Source organism: Peromyscus maniculatus, chromosome 1 (assembly GCF_049852395.1).
Source record: "Peromyscus maniculatus bairdii isolate BWxNUB_F1_BW_parent chromosome 1, HU_Pman_BW_mat_3.1, whole genome shotgun sequence".
NCBI classification, from domain to species: domain Eukaryota; kingdom Metazoa; phylum Chordata; class Mammalia; order Rodentia; family Cricetidae; genus Peromyscus; species Peromyscus maniculatus.
Window position 1 is genome coordinate 28,647,566 of NC_134852.1, and position 15,368 is coordinate 28,662,933.

General features: G+C 39.7%; 1 protein-coding gene across 1 annotated transcript; it reads left to right on the forward strand.

Moving 5' to 3' along the window:
- The first annotated feature begins 259 nt into the window (after positions 1-259).
- On the forward strand, positions 260-7,395 carry LOC143273255 (insulin growth factor-like family member 2). The gene is made up of 4 exons (XM_076571796.1): positions 260-394; positions 4,632-4,965; positions 5,134-5,185; positions 6,666-7,395. Exons 1-3 carry the CDS (start codon positions 373-375, stop codon positions 5,183-5,185), a joined length of 408 nt encoding a protein of 135 aa, XP_076427911.1. The 5' UTR covers positions 260-372; the 3' UTR covers positions 6,666-7,395.
- The last annotated feature ends 7,973 nt before the right edge of the window (positions 7,396-15,368 follow it).

Sequence of the window (15,368 nt, forward strand, 5' to 3'; positions counted from 1 at the left end):
AACTGACAACAGGGGAGGGGCTGTATCTTCTGATAGATTACTCATCTGTTGCATTCCGAAAATGTTCTCTTGAGTCAGAACATTAGAATGTCCTAGAGAATGTGGACAATGTAATGGTTATTGCAGCAGGTTGCTAAACTGTTACTATAGTTCACACACACACACACACACACACACACACACGCACGCACGCACGCACGCACGCGCACGCACGCACGCACGCACACACACGCACACACGCACACACGCAGGCACTCGAATATCCTTCCTGCCCCACCCGTTCTCTTGTTATATAAATAACAGCTCAAGGTCCCAGAATCTTTACTACTGCTTCTTCTTCTCTGCCTCCTACTGCTCTGCAGCAGAAACAAAATGATGGTGACTAGGATCTTAGGTAAGGAAACATCAACCCTAGCCGTAATAGGTGTTATGACAACCATTCTTAACTTCTGAACCTCAAATTCATGTGTTTGTTATCTGCTCTCTTCTTGGCCCTCCCCTTGCCACCCTGCTTCCAAGCACTCTTGCTGGTCTCTTCTTTTTTCTTTTTTGCAACCCCCATATTTATGACTTTCAATAATCTCCCTCCTCCTGGAGTCCTTAATGCATTTCCTACATGACATCTCTAATGGTAATACTTGGTTGTCAACTTGACTATATCTGGAACTAAACCCAAAAATAGAGGAGACAACTGTGAGGGATTTTTTTTGCTTAATTTGAAGTGGGAAGATTGAGAAACTACTGAATCCTCAGATTCTTGTATGGTGATCATATCCACTCACATGCCTCATTCCTCCTAGATCCATTTCTCCTTCCTTACTCACTCAAATTGTCAAATAAGGGATGGAAAAGTTGTAACACACAGAGGCAGTAGATGACTTCAAGGAAACAGAGCTGTTCTGGACATAGCAGGACCCTTGAACGTATGAACTCATAGCAGTTGAAACAGCATGAACAAGACCTGCACAAGCTCAAGCTAGACAAAATTCCAGCCTAGAGAAGGTAGACATGAAGTCCCACCCATAGCTAAGATATTCTCAGTTGATAGTTTCTGCCAGAGGGAGAGTCAGTTTTCTTTAATGGTAAAGCCCTTGGTAGACTGACCATATGGCTTTTTCATGTCTCCTTACCCTTATCCCCTCCTACCTTGTTTTTTCTATCTTTCCATCTGTCCCCTTCTTAAACATTTACACTACCAGTATTCCCTCTGGTTTTGGTAGAGATGCATTATTGAAAGATATTTTGATATTGATATTTTCTTATTGAGAATTTAATAGAATATTGCAGTCTCAGGGAACCACCTCAGGACTGCAGGCAGGGCTCAAAGAGAATGCCTCAATGTAGCAAAACTTAGGGCTCTTTTTACCTGAGGGGTTAGGAAGGAACACTCATGTTCTGATGGTATATCTCTTTATTTCTTCATGCTGAATCCTCTCTCTTTTTTGTTATTCACAAATATATACGTACATATTACACACACACGCACACACACGTGTGTGTGTGCGTGTGCGTGTGTGTGTGTGTGTGTGTGTGTGTGTGTGTGTGTGTGTGTGTAACAGAAATCTTTTAGGCAATATAGAAGTTACATTTGAAGGACATATTTCATTTGATAAGAAACAGAGTTTTCCTGACAATACACTAGCTTTAATCTCAACTTCTTAATTAGCTGACAAATGCAGCTGCAGCTGCAAAATCAGTCATTCCATTATGAAACTAAAGAGATAATCTTATAAAGGGTTAAAAGAGTTATAAAGCTAGACTATTGAGGAGTCTAAGAAAAATAAGGAATTCATCCATATGTCCTATATGTCTAAGTGCAGTAACATTTTAAACTAACATTTTGTGGTTAACAATGATAAAAATGCCGGTTACTCTTGGACTCAGAATGTTTAGAGAGAGACAGGGAGAGTATAGACATGGCATACTAGGAGACTCCCTGGTATACAAGCTGCTGCAGGACAAGGGCAGGACATTCTTATTTGACACTCTCCAAGGCATAGAGAAATTGCAAGTGTTTAAATTTAAAATGTATTCTCCTATCCTGTGTGCAACCCCAGACTACAAAAAAGGAAACTTGCAACTCTTGCTCAGTGCTAGGGAGCCAGATTATGCTCTGTAGCCCAGGCTAGTTGGAAAAATTTTCCCCACAATGTTTCTGAATGAAAGTAATTTCACTTGTGTCATTTCAGGATCCAACATAAAGAACCATTAGTTTGTTAAACTTTGAGTTTTCAGGTTAGGTGCCCATATTATAAAACTGACATTAGGAATATGTGCAGAAAGTCAATTGCTGTCTTTGATAATTAGCCAGACCTAGAAAGCAGACTGGCCCTGCGATAAAGTTGATTTGTACCTATAACCATGGTTCAACAAATCAGACAGCTGGCTATCTTAACCTTGTGAATTAGACTGTGAAAAACCCATTATCAAGGCATCTGGTCTAATCAGAAGTTACTTTGAGACTTTAAGTCAGCTAATGGTACAAAAGCTGCTTTAGTAGCTGGAAATACAGCTATTTTCCTATGTCAGCCTAAGCTATGACATAAAGCAGGCCTTAAGTGTCTCACAGTTCTTGTGGAAAAACATGCCTATTTATGAAACATATTTTTTATTCTTCAAAATTTTACAGTTTAAGGAGAAATTATCATCCTGACAATCCACAAATATAAATATGCCCAATAGATGGAATACGTCCATTAGGAAAACATACTACCCTATAAATTGCAGGGAAAATCCCATAGCTGTTTAGAGAAAAAAAAATGTAATAGCACATGAGAAAATTACAGACAGAAGCAAACAATATTTCAGAGTCTGTGGCCCCAAAGCCATGCTTAAAAAAGTTTCCTCCATCAGAGAATTATTCATCTGGTGGGTTGACACCTTGAATATTAGTTGCTATCTGCTGTATTATACCATGACCCTTGGCAATAGAGTATACTTGTATCTTTTGCCTTCTTTTTCTATCTAATTAAAACATAATTACATCATATCCCTCATTCTCGCCTTCATTCCAATCCCTCCCACACTGCCATTCTTCTCTCAAATTCTTGGCCTTTTTTATTTTTCAATATTTGCTACATATTATATATGTGTGTGTGTGTGTGTCTGACAAGCAAAATATGTATGTATATATATGAATGGATATATACATAAATACATGTTATGTGTATATTTATGCAAATAAATCTATAAATAGCACCTCCTCAATCTTTTTAGCATTGATTGTATGTTTCTAGGACTGACTTCTTGGTATTGAAGAACCAATTAGGGGACTCATCCCTGGGGAAGATTAAATCTCCTTCTCTCCACAGTCGTCAATTGCTTGTTGCTCTTCATCTAGGGGTGGAACCCTGTGAGATTTCCCCATCCATGTTGAGATTTCAACTGGAGTTGTCTTTGTTTAGTTTTGGAGGCATGGAGGCTCTTGACCTCACAGATAAGTACCAGAGGAACCAGGAATGTTAAAAACACAAGACTGTCTCTTCAAAAAAAAAGGTATACTCACATGATAAGACTGGAAATGGGTACGAAATAACCTCCTAGAAGCTTAAGGGGCAGCAGCCTGGCATGTACAGCAGGGAACAAGAAACCCTGTCTCAAACAAGATATGAAGCAAGAACTAACACCAGAGTTTGTCATCTGAACTCCATATGCACTTGCTGGCAGCCTCACACACACTGGCACACATAAGTGGGCACACAGAGAGAGGTTTCATTTTGTTTTGTTTAAGCATAAGACTCTTGAAATGGCTCAGCACATAAAAGTGATTGCCAGAAAGCCTTATGACCTGAGTTCAATTGCCATAATCCATGTAAAGGTAGGAGAGACCTAATTCAACAATGTCCTCTGACCTCCTCACATATCCTCGTTCTCATATTCTTTGTTTTTTGTCTGTCTCTCTTTATGTATCTGTGTGTGTCTCATTGTCTATGTGTGTAATGCACACACTAATAATAATAACAGTACTGACGTAAAAACATTTTCACGAGTCTACTAAATGCCTGATTAAGAAAGCTGCTGATAGAAACACCAACAGAATACTTCCCAATCTCTCCCTCACCTACACACAAAGGACCACTAAACACCAGTGTTTATTGATACCCATTGAAGAGTCTCACTCTGTAACTTTTGAGGAATCCTCTATGAATTGCTTAGTCTACTTCAAGGCCTTCATCTTTTGTCAATCTTCAGAGGTACCAACTCGAGTCTCAAACGCACTTCTGCTGTTCCTCTGCCATCTACTACTCTGTGGTCTGACCAGAATCAGTATCTGGAATCTTTTAGAATGAGAGTCCATCCAAAATCATGTATAAATGTTATTGCACCTCTAATGTACCTCTGAACTTCAAATCAATACTTTCTTTCCTATTCAATCCCCAGGATCTCCCTCCTAACTACCCACATGACATTTCTAGGTGTAATCTTTCTTTCCACTTGCATACTTTAGAAGCTCCCCTCTTCCCAGCATCCTACATTCCCCATGTATCAACCCAGACTGGAAGCACTTGCATAGTCAGTCTCAAACTCCATTCTGGATCATCAGCCATCAAGGGGTCCAGTGAAGTTGCCTTGTCTCTGATTACCACCAGCTGTGGCACCCATTCTGGTTCTCTCCCCCTTATGTTTCTCAGGCATTTTCCTCCTTCCTGTACTCCTGTTCACAAATGCAGAAGTTGTGGGAGCTCAAACGTTCATGACTCTCCCAGATCCTGGTTTATGGCTGTGCCAGCCAGCACCCAGGTGTGGGGAGAGGATCTACAACCCCTTGGAGCAGTGCTGTGAGGATGACAACATCCTGTCCCTGAACCAGACCCGTCTCTGTGGCCCCAACTGCATCTACTGGCCCTGCTTAGAGCTCTGCTGTCCTGAGTCCTTTGGCTCCCAGAAGAAATTTGTTATCAAGTTGAAAATTCAGAAGGAAGGATCCCATTGCAGTTCATCCCCTATCTCTGGGGACTGTGCTAGGTGAGCATCCTCTTCCTGTCTGTATGTTGGATATGACAATGGGGTGGGAGAAGTCTAAAGGGACATCCCACCCCGTTATGAAAATCTTCACCCCCTATTATTACCACTAATATCAGCCAGGCTGTTTTTATACCCATTCTCTGATTCTTCATTTTTTTCCCCTTACAGCAGAAAGACATTTATACAGAGAAGATATTCAAGAAAAACAGCTTTCTTTTAGGTAAGAGTGATTGATGTCCATGTAGGCTTCCAAGTTCATGTAATCACTAACTGAGATAATGATTGAGTGCTGGGCTGTAAACGGGACATCTCTAAGGCTCAGGAAATATTTCAGAAGAAACTTGACTATTGACAGGCCCGGTATCACTACAGTTGCCTCTGAAGCTCCAGGCCCATCAACATCCAACTGTGGATACTGGTGAGGCTCATGGGGCCTATTCTCTCTTCCTACTGAATTTACTACTTGTAGATTTCAAGGAAGGATAGCCATTGTCTTTGTTGTTCCAAACGATGAGCCAATAGATGGTTGCAAACCTGTTGTCACACAAATGATCCCAGTCAATATTGGTACATCATTGAAAAATTAATTCTTTGGTTCTTGCCAATATGAGGTCCTCCATTGCTATTACTGTTATTAATAGTCCCCTGAGTCCTGTCACTGTTGACCAGGTGTGAATGAGTGTGGAGCCATTCACTGGGGCATGAGCAATACACCTGAGGCCATGTCCCCAAAGGAAGTTAACTATCTCTTCTCAGCTGACACCAGCTGCAAATATCTCCTCAGCCTGGGTTGGGACCTCAGGAACTCTTATCCCCCCAACACACTATAATTTTGATTTGAACTTGTTAATGTTTTGTTCAGGCAATCACAGTTGCTGTGAGTTAATGTGTGCATCAGCTGTATCATGTCCAGAAGACAGCCATTTACAACTGTACTTCCTAACCTCTGGCTCTTACAATCTTTCTACTCATTCTTCCAGGATGTTCAGTGAGCCTTGGTTAGGGAAGTCGAAACAGAAGATCCATCCATAGCTGGGAACTCACAGTCACTTATGTTTAGCATTTTGACCATTTATGAGTCTCTGTACTGACCATTTACCTACTACAAAAAAAAATTTCTCTGACCAAGGTTGAGAGCACATGTGTATGGGCATAAATATAAATGTTAAGAAGGTAATGTAAGAGATGGCTCAGTAGCTAGGAGCACCAGTTGCCCTTCCAGAGAACTGAAGTCTATCCCCAAAACACACATGATGGCTAAGACCTACCTGTAACCCTAGGATGCCCTCTTCTGGTCCCTGAAGGCACTGCAGAAAATGTTGCACAGACATATATAAGGACAAAACAAACACATACATAAAAAACAATGGTTAAAAAGTAATTTTTTTAAAAAGGTCATTTGACAGTATACCCATTTAGCTATATATCACTGATAGGTCCCACACACAGCCTAGGTCCTATGATTAAAAGGTTGTTGTATTTCTCATTTTTTTTCTTTGTTAAACCACCATACAATATATTAGATGTCATTTTGGCATTATCAAGCAAAATATGTTTTAATAGGTTCCCCTGCTCTCACTCAAACTCTCTGCTCTCAGGTCACCCTTGTGTCCCCCACACTCTCATGTCTCCCTTCCTGTCACATATGTCTCTGATTAGAGTTCTAAGGATCTCAACCTTTGGTGTTCTTTCCTGGACAGCTTTGAATGCCTGGTTTCTTTCAATCAACACCAACTCTTGAATACTCCTACTTGAAGGATTGGTACCTGAGGCACTGGAATGAAGTGACATTATGTGTGATTCATTACAATGCTCATTTCAACATAGTTTAATTATGCACATATTGAAATGTTTCTAATAAATTCCTATAAATTTCATGTGTCAATGCAATTAGAGACGAATATTCAATCCAGAGCCCATGAGAGAACAAAATTGGCAGCTGATGCAAGCCAGGCATGGGGCCCTCACAGAAATTCAAGCAGTGGGTAGTATGTAGTCATTTCCTCAAATACTCCCTCCTGGAGACTCCAGAAGTGAACAAAGATCACGTCTTTCTAGGAAAACAGAAAATATCAAGATCCCCAGGACCCACTCAAGATTATAAAAGCAGTAAGCCTTGGCTGAGAGAAGAGACTCTCAGACAAGGAGAGCTGCCAGCATGTCTTCAGTTCAGTGAACATTGTTAAATGCTAGTTAAGTCCCCAAGTCCAAGGACAAAGGCACACAGAGGAGTGCTTCTGTGTTCTGACTCACTAGTGAAAAACAAAACCTTCATCTTGTGTATCCATGGAAAACCATGAACCTGGGCTGGCAAGATAGCTCAGTAGATAAAGGAACTTGATGACCTGAGTTCAATCTCCAGGACCCACATGATGGAAGGAGAGAAGTGACTCCCATACAAATACTTCCATACACTGCTGCTGACATTAAATAAATAAATAAATAAATAAATAAATAAATAAATAAATAAATAAATAAATAAATAAACAATTACAAAAATTGATAATGACTCTTCCTTTCAAGAAATAAGACATGTTTACTGGAATGTGATCATGCGTAACCATGGCTCAAAAGCTCAGATTCTAGTTACAGTGAAAACATGTCCTACCATATAAAAAGCCTATATGTATATTCAGTGCCCTAGAAAACTGCCTATACCCACAGCTAGTTCCACCATGCTTTTGGCAAAGGAACCCATCTAGGTACTTGGGAAGGGGTAGAACCAGGCTTGGTAGAACTGAACCATGGTGTGGGAGACATGATGGTCAAGGGAAGGTGAACACTTGCAGGGACTAACCCTTCCCCATGATGTACCAAAAGGTACTATTAGAGCATGAGATGACTCAACCCCCAGAGATGTGATCCTCACTGTAAATGGTGAAATTATGCTGCTACTCTAATCTATCCTATATTAAGTTATCCATGACAGCAATCACATTGTTTATAAGAAATAATTACACTCGGGTGGTGGTGGTACATGCCTTTAATCCCAGCACTTGGGAAACAGAGGCAGGCATATCTCTGTGAGTTGAAAGCCAGCCTGATCTACAGAGTGAGTTCCAGGACAGCCAAATCTACAGAGAGAAACTCTGTCTCAAAAATTAACAAAAACAAAAAGAAATGATTTCAACGTCTGATATACAGAATGCACTACTTGTATAACCTGGTTAGCCCTCCTGGTGCACACTGTGGAGCATCCTACTTTGTTGGTACCTGGAAGGGAGAAGGGAACAGAAAAAAAGAATCGTGAACTGGAAGAAGGTGTGCCACTCTCTCTCCAGATCAGGTAAAAATTTGGTCCTTCCTGCTCAATCACCAAGGAAGAGTTCTGTTTCAACTGCTCCTTGCTGCCAGTCTTACCCTCTTGAACCCCTACTCCCAACAGGACCACAGGTACATCTGTCACAAAATCCTGTCAGGACTGACTTCTTTGGGGCATAAAAAGCAACTAATTTCTTTAGCAAAGCACCTGAGACTGTCTACTGTACCCTTCATAGATTTCCCCTCCTCTTCATTAGATGTTTATCTTGTCTCTCTCACATGTATGCTCCCTGCTGTCACACTAGCAGATTTAGGTAATACCATGCATAAATTTCCATAAGAAAAATGCCACAGGAGAGACATGATATTGACTGATTACCCCTTGGATGCGTGCCTTTTTCTATGAGGTCATCAGTATTGTTTTCCACCATGGACATTCACAAAATCAGCTATCCTGTGGGAGACCATATTGACTCAGTTTCTCATAGTGACTCAACTTGAAGAAGAAGTCCATTCTGACCCAAAAAAGTTCAAAGCTTATTTGCTCTGGTCTCTTCAGAAGCTGTGAGAAAGCTCTGATATGGCTCCTAGGAAAAGTACAGGGACTGTGAAGAGGTCCTGATTAGCTTGTGGGTAATGCCCTTCCAAAAAAAAAAAGAAGGTAAGGCCTCCCATGGAGAGTCAGCAGAACCTCTACATTCCCATAGAGGCAGGTCAAAGCCTCCCCCCGCCCCCCGCTGCTTCAAGGCTGTGTGAGGTGTCCCACCATAGGTAGCGATCTCCCAAAAGCCAGCTCATGTACCAGGGATAGATCTTGATCCTACAGCTGGGGGCCTCTTGAGCAGATCAAGCTATACAACCATCTCTCTTAGGCAGAGGGCCTAATTCAGTCCCACAGAGGATCCACAAGTGTTGGTCTAAATTTCATGGGTTCTCACTAGCTTGGTTTGGTTGTCTCTGTAGGTTTCCCCATCGTGAGCTTGATGCCCCTTGCTCATAGAATCCTTCTTCTCTTTCTTCCACTGAACTCCTGGAGCTCAGCCTGGTGTTTGGTTGTGGATCCCTGCATCTGCTTCCATTAGTTACTGGATGAAGGCTCTATGATGACAGTTAGGGTATTCACTGATCTGATTACTGGGGTTAGCCAGTTCAGGCATCTTCCCCACTATTGATAGTAGTCTAAGTTGGGGTCATCCTTGTGGAATCCTTGTAGGAACTTGCCTAGCACCTGGTTTCTCCCATTCCCCATGATAGGGATACCTCTATCATGGTATTTCTTTCATTGCTCTCCCACTCCATCCATGTTCCAACTCAACCATCCCATTCCTTTATGTTCTCATCCCCCATCCCCTACCCTCCATTGCCCCTCCCCCTCATCCCCAGTTTACTCATGGAGATTTCCCCTTACCAGGGCAATCCATGCATCCCTCTTTGGGTCCTCTTTGTTAGCTAGCTTCTCTGGAGCTGTGGTTTGTAGTCTTGTTATCCTTTGCTTTATATCTAGTATCCACTTATGAGTGAGTACATATCATGTTTGTCCTTCTAAGTCTGGGTTACCTCACTCAGAATGATATTTTCTAGTTCCATCTACTTGGTGCAAGGCAATTCTTTATGGCCAGGAAACTAGATGAAAGGCTTAGCTCGGGGCCCAAGAGTAACAACAAGAGGTACCAATGTCCTGTTAGCAATGGAATAGCTCCCCCCCAAAAAAGTCATGCGAACTTAGACTCAGTATTGTAGATTTAACACTACCTATTTCTGTAGTGATATTTTATTTGTGCTCTAATAAATAAAGCTTGCCTGGAGATCAGAGGAAAAAGCCAGCCACTATATTAGACATAGAAGCCAGGCAATGGTAGCACATGATTTTAATTCTATCACTCAGGAGGCAGATATCTGTCTGGATCTCTGTGAGTTCAAGGTTACACTGGGAATAGAGCCAGGCGTGGTGGTACATGCCTTAAATTCCAACACTAGTTACCCATAAAGGTCTGGAGGTCTGTATAGATAGACAGGAAGTGACAGAGCTGGGCAAGAAGAGGAAGTGATGTAGCTAGGTGGAGAGAGGAAATGAGTTAGCAGAACAGAAAGGAATATAGGTTTGGGTATACAGGAAGTAGGTCTCTTTGGAGACTGAAGGTCAGTGAGGTGAGGTTGGCTTGTGGTTTGTTCTATTCCTCTGATCTCTCAGCTATAACCCCAATTTCTGGCTCTGTGTTTTTTATTGATGAAACTGCTTAGCAATTAGTATACAATTGGTACCCAATGCTTTGTGGCAAGAATTCACTAAAAAGCCTTACAAGTCCCCTGGCTCAGGCCCAAGCTGACTGTCTCAAGCTGGAGCTGCACACAGCTGTATCCCAACCACACAGGGATCAGAGTCTCTGACTTTTTCTCTCCTGGTAGGTGGTGAGATCTCTCTGGATTCTCATCTTTAACTACTGCTGCACTACATAGCAGCTTTGAAATTCCCTGAGACTTCTACTGGTCTATGCAGTTGACAGACTTGGTATGTCAATTAGGATATCTTAAAGGGAGAAATTAGTTAAAAGGGATTTTTTTCCCACACACAAAAAAAATGGGAAACATATTTACAATGGTAGGAATTTGGTTTCTGTTTGATAACACAATAGGCAGTCTGAAAATGGAACAATTAAACGAGAAGATAATTAATGTTGATAGGATATACATAACATCAATTATGAATATTATTTGTTTGATCATTTTTATTTAAGCATTAAAAGGTTGGTCAACGTGAGTGCTGAGATAAAAGCTTTAAAAAAAACCTGTTAAAATGAATATAGAGAAATTCAGACCCAGACATAAGAATTTAAAGATGAAACTATCTCAGGATTGAATTACACAGTCACAGAGAAAAAAAACTCAGGTTACCGGACAGCAACCATTAATATACCCAGTAACCTTACAGGAATTTCCAAATGCTCAGGGGTGTGTATGAGCTAACCGGACTCCAGTAGAAATGTTAGATTTGAGGAGATTTAAAGAATCTGTAGTATCATATGGCATGCATTCTCCATTTGTAAAATGGATGTTAAGCTCAAGGTCAACTTGTAATAAAATTATCCCTCAGGATTAGAAAGAATTGGTTGCCGCTGTCCTAGAGGCTGATCTACAGTTATGGTGGAGAACTTGGTAGAAAGAGGAGGCTAAAACTATAGAACAATGATGAAGGACTAGAGGTGCAGAAATTTCCTATGATCAGATCAGCTTCTTGGAAAAGGCGATTATGCTGATATACAAAGACAATGTTTATATGATAACCAAGCCCTAATTCTATGCTGCATGGAAGCCATGAATGCATGGGACAGAACTGAGGAAGGAGGAAAGAAAATTGAATTGTTTATGAAAGTTATACAGTGCCCAAAGGAAGCCTTCACAAATTTCTTACAAAGGCTGTCTTCAGCAGTAAATAGAATGATACCAAATTCAGAAGCAAAACAGATAATAACTGAATCTTTGGTTTTTGAGAATGTTAATGCAGCATGCAAAAAGGTAATCAGGCCATTAAAGGCCAGATCAGCACCCTTGGAGGATTGAATCAGGGACACAATATTAAGTCTCATGACCATGATGATATGTGGATAGGAGAGGTGATTTCAAGAGCTTGGAAAAAATAATAATGTCAGATGCTTTAATTGCAGTAAACAAGGTCACCTAAAAAGGGACTTTAAACAGGAAGTTCCTAGAAACAATGTTTCTTCAAGAAACAATAGCAACAGAATGTCCCTCCCTTCTGGATTATGCAGAAGGTGTGATAAAGGTAAACTTTGGAGTAACAAGTGTAGATCAACAAGGCACAGACTAGATAATCCTTTGCCTTTACCGTCAGGAAACTTCCTGAGGGGTCTCTCACAGGCCCCGATGGCAAATTCAGTTCAGTCCTTTCCTGCCATTGTAGAAGAAACTACTTCTCAGAGCACTTAAATAACCAGATGCCTATTGTAATAAATAGTACTGCTCAGAATGATAGAATAGCTATAGCAGAGAAAACAGGAAATTCAGGAAAAACCATAAAGTGATTTTCAGCAAACTTCTATAAATGAACAAAAAACAAAATTAAAAATATGAATAAATGATGTTCTCTTGGAAGGTTTTGTAGGAACAAGTGCAGATGTCACAATAATTGCACTAGAATTTTGGCATCTAAATTGGCCTCTTCAGGAAGTAAATGTTCAGTTGTTAGGGACTGGAACATTATCTCAAGTAAAACAGCACAAGATGAGTCAAATGTACAGGGCCAGAAGAACAGACAGGAAAATTAAAGCCATATGTGCCTAATATAGCTATGAATTTATGGGGCCATGATCTGTTACAACAATGGAATATCCAGATTAACATTTTCCAACCTCAGAAACAAACCATAAAGTAACACATGTTTCTGAGAGAAATACTAGGAAGTATTAAAAAGAGCAGTCATGGATCATCCAGATTGTATAAGAACAGGGCACAACAACTGCTGGTCTTTCAAAGACACCAACAGCTCTAACTTTAAATTGGTTAACAGAGAAGCCTGTATGGGTTCAGCAATGGCCTTTAACAACAGAGAAATTGTAGGCTTTAGAAGAGCTGGCACAGGAGCAGTTAAATGCTCAATGCATATTCAATGCATATTGAAGAATCAACCAGCCCTTGGATTAATTCTGTATTTGTTATTAAAAAGAAAACTGGTAAATGGAGAATGGTAATAGACCTAACAGCAAATAACAAGGTAATTCATCCAATGGGCTCTCTACAATCTGAAATTCCTTTGCCTACTCTGTTACCTAAAGGATAGCCTCTTATAGTTTTTAATTTAAAAGACTGTTTCTTCCCTTACAAGAAAAGGACAGAGAAAGATTTGCCTTCACAGTGCCTAGTTACAATAATTCTCAGCCAGTCAAGAGATATCAATGGAGGGTTCTCCAACAGGGAATGTTAAATAGCTGAACCCTGTACCAATATTTTGCATGACAGCAATTGGAAGTAATACGTAAATTATAGATTTCCAAATCTATAATTTATTATTACGTGGACAATATTTTACTAGCTGGTCCAAATGCAGATACTTTAGAAAGAATGATTGAAGAAGAAAAGAAAATTTTGCCTTGTTGGGGATTACAAATTGCTCCTGAAAAGATACAAAGAGGAGATTCTGTTATTAAGGATATATAATAGGTCTGCAAAAAGTTTGACCCCAAAAGTGCAGATTAGGAAAGATCAATTATGGACTCTTAATGACTTTCAAAAATTATTCAGAGACATTTCTTATCTGTGAAGTGTTGTTGGGGTAAAAAATGATGAACTGAGTAATTTGTTGAAAAACTGAGAGGGCAACAAAGAATTAAATAGTCCAAGAGAATTATCAGCTGAAGCTGAGAAAGAACTGTCCTTGGTGGAAAAGAAAGTACAGGATGAACATGTGGATCATGTGGATCCAAAGCTTGATTGCATTTTGGTTTTTTTACACTCTAAACATTCTCCTACAGGAATTTTAATGCAGAGTGGAGATATCATATTGGAATGGATATTTCTACCAAATAAACAGAGTAAAAAAAATTAAAAACTTATGTGGAGAAGATCTCTGGCTTGATTTTAAAAGGAAAATTAAGACTTCATCAATTAGCAGGAATAAACCCAGCAGAAATTATCATATCTTTAACCAAGGATGACATTGACAAATTGTGGGCAGTAAGTGAGCCTTGGCAAAGAGCTTGTAGTAATTTTTTGGGAATGATTAACAACAAATATCCCAAAGGCAATAGAATTCAACTTATAGAGATAGCTTATTGGATTCTGCCTCAAATTTGACAGGAAACACCCATATCTGGAGCCCATACATTTTATACAGATGCAAACAAACAAGGAAAGGCAGGTTACAAATTAGAAAATTTAAGTAAAGTGATTCAAAGTCCTTATAATTTGGTTCAAAAAATCAGAATCAGATGGTATTAATGGATTTCTCAGAACTTCTCAACATAGTTACTGACTCTAAGTATGCTGAAAGGGTAGTGACATATTGAGACAGCAGAATTTATCCCTGATGAGTCAGAATTAACTTTGATATTTATTCAGTTACAAGATATAATCAGGAATAGGAAGTATCCCTTATATATAACTCACATCCAATCCCATATAGGTCTGCCAAAACCTCTAGCACAAGGCAATGATGAGATCAAAAAACTACTGATATTAAATGTGCTGGAGGCCTCAGAATTTCATAAAAACATCTTGTTTTTATGTAAGTGTTTAAAAAGAGTTTTTCCATAACTGAGCAACAAGCCAAGGAAATTGTGAGGAAATGTCCTACTTGTTCTTTTTACAATCAGACTCCACTACCAACAGGATGTAACCCAAAGGGTAATCAGAGGAATGAAATCTTACAGATGGATGTGTTTCACTTTGCAGAATTTGGAAAATTGAAATATGTACACCACACCATTGACACCTATTCAGGATTTCAATGGGCAACTGCTCTGAATTCTGAAAGAGTTGATTCTGCAATCACACGTTTACTAGACGTTATGGCCATCATGGGTATACCTGCACAAATTAAAACTGACAATGCACCAACATACGTCTCTGGAAAAATAAAACAGGTTTTTTTTCTTATTGCAATACAAAGCATATTACAGATATACCACATGATCCTACAGGCCAAGCAGCCATAGAAAGATCAAATCTAACTCTAAAGGATATGCTAAATAAACAGAAAGGGGTGACAAAACCCCCAGAATTACATAATGCTCTATTAACTTTGAATTTTCTCAGTGCTAATGAGAAAGGAACAAAAGCTGCAGAGACACATTGGATAATGGGAAAAACTACCAAATTAAATCAGCTAATATGCTTTAAAGATGTGCTGACGTAGAATGGAAACCAGGATATGTGTTACATTGGGGACAAGGTTTTGCTTTTGTTTCTATGGGAGAAAAAAGCTATGGATACAATCAAAATAGGTTTGATTTGAATAAGAGACACCTCTTAATTAGAAGAGGTAATAAATAGTTCATTGACCAGCACGACCATCCAATTTGAGTTAACTTATACCACTAACAAATGCTTTTCATTTAATCAGCTATAACTTGCCAAAAGGGAACCTCCCCAAAGTTAGGTTTGGGGAAGGGTCTTGTTTTCTCTTTCAG

Bases quoted from the DNA above. Each gene is read 5' to 3' on its own strand.
- LOC143273255 (XM_076571796.1), top strand. From the start codon at position 373: ATGATGGTGACTAGGATCTTAG. The intron at 395-4,631 runs GTAAGGAAACAT...TATGTTTCTCAG, and splicing joins GATGGTGACTAGGATCTTAG to GCATTTTCCTCCTTCCTGTA. The intron at 4,966-5,133 runs GTGAGCATCCTC...TTCCCCTTACAG, and splicing joins ATCTCTGGGGACTGTGCTAG to CAGAAAGACATTTATACAGA.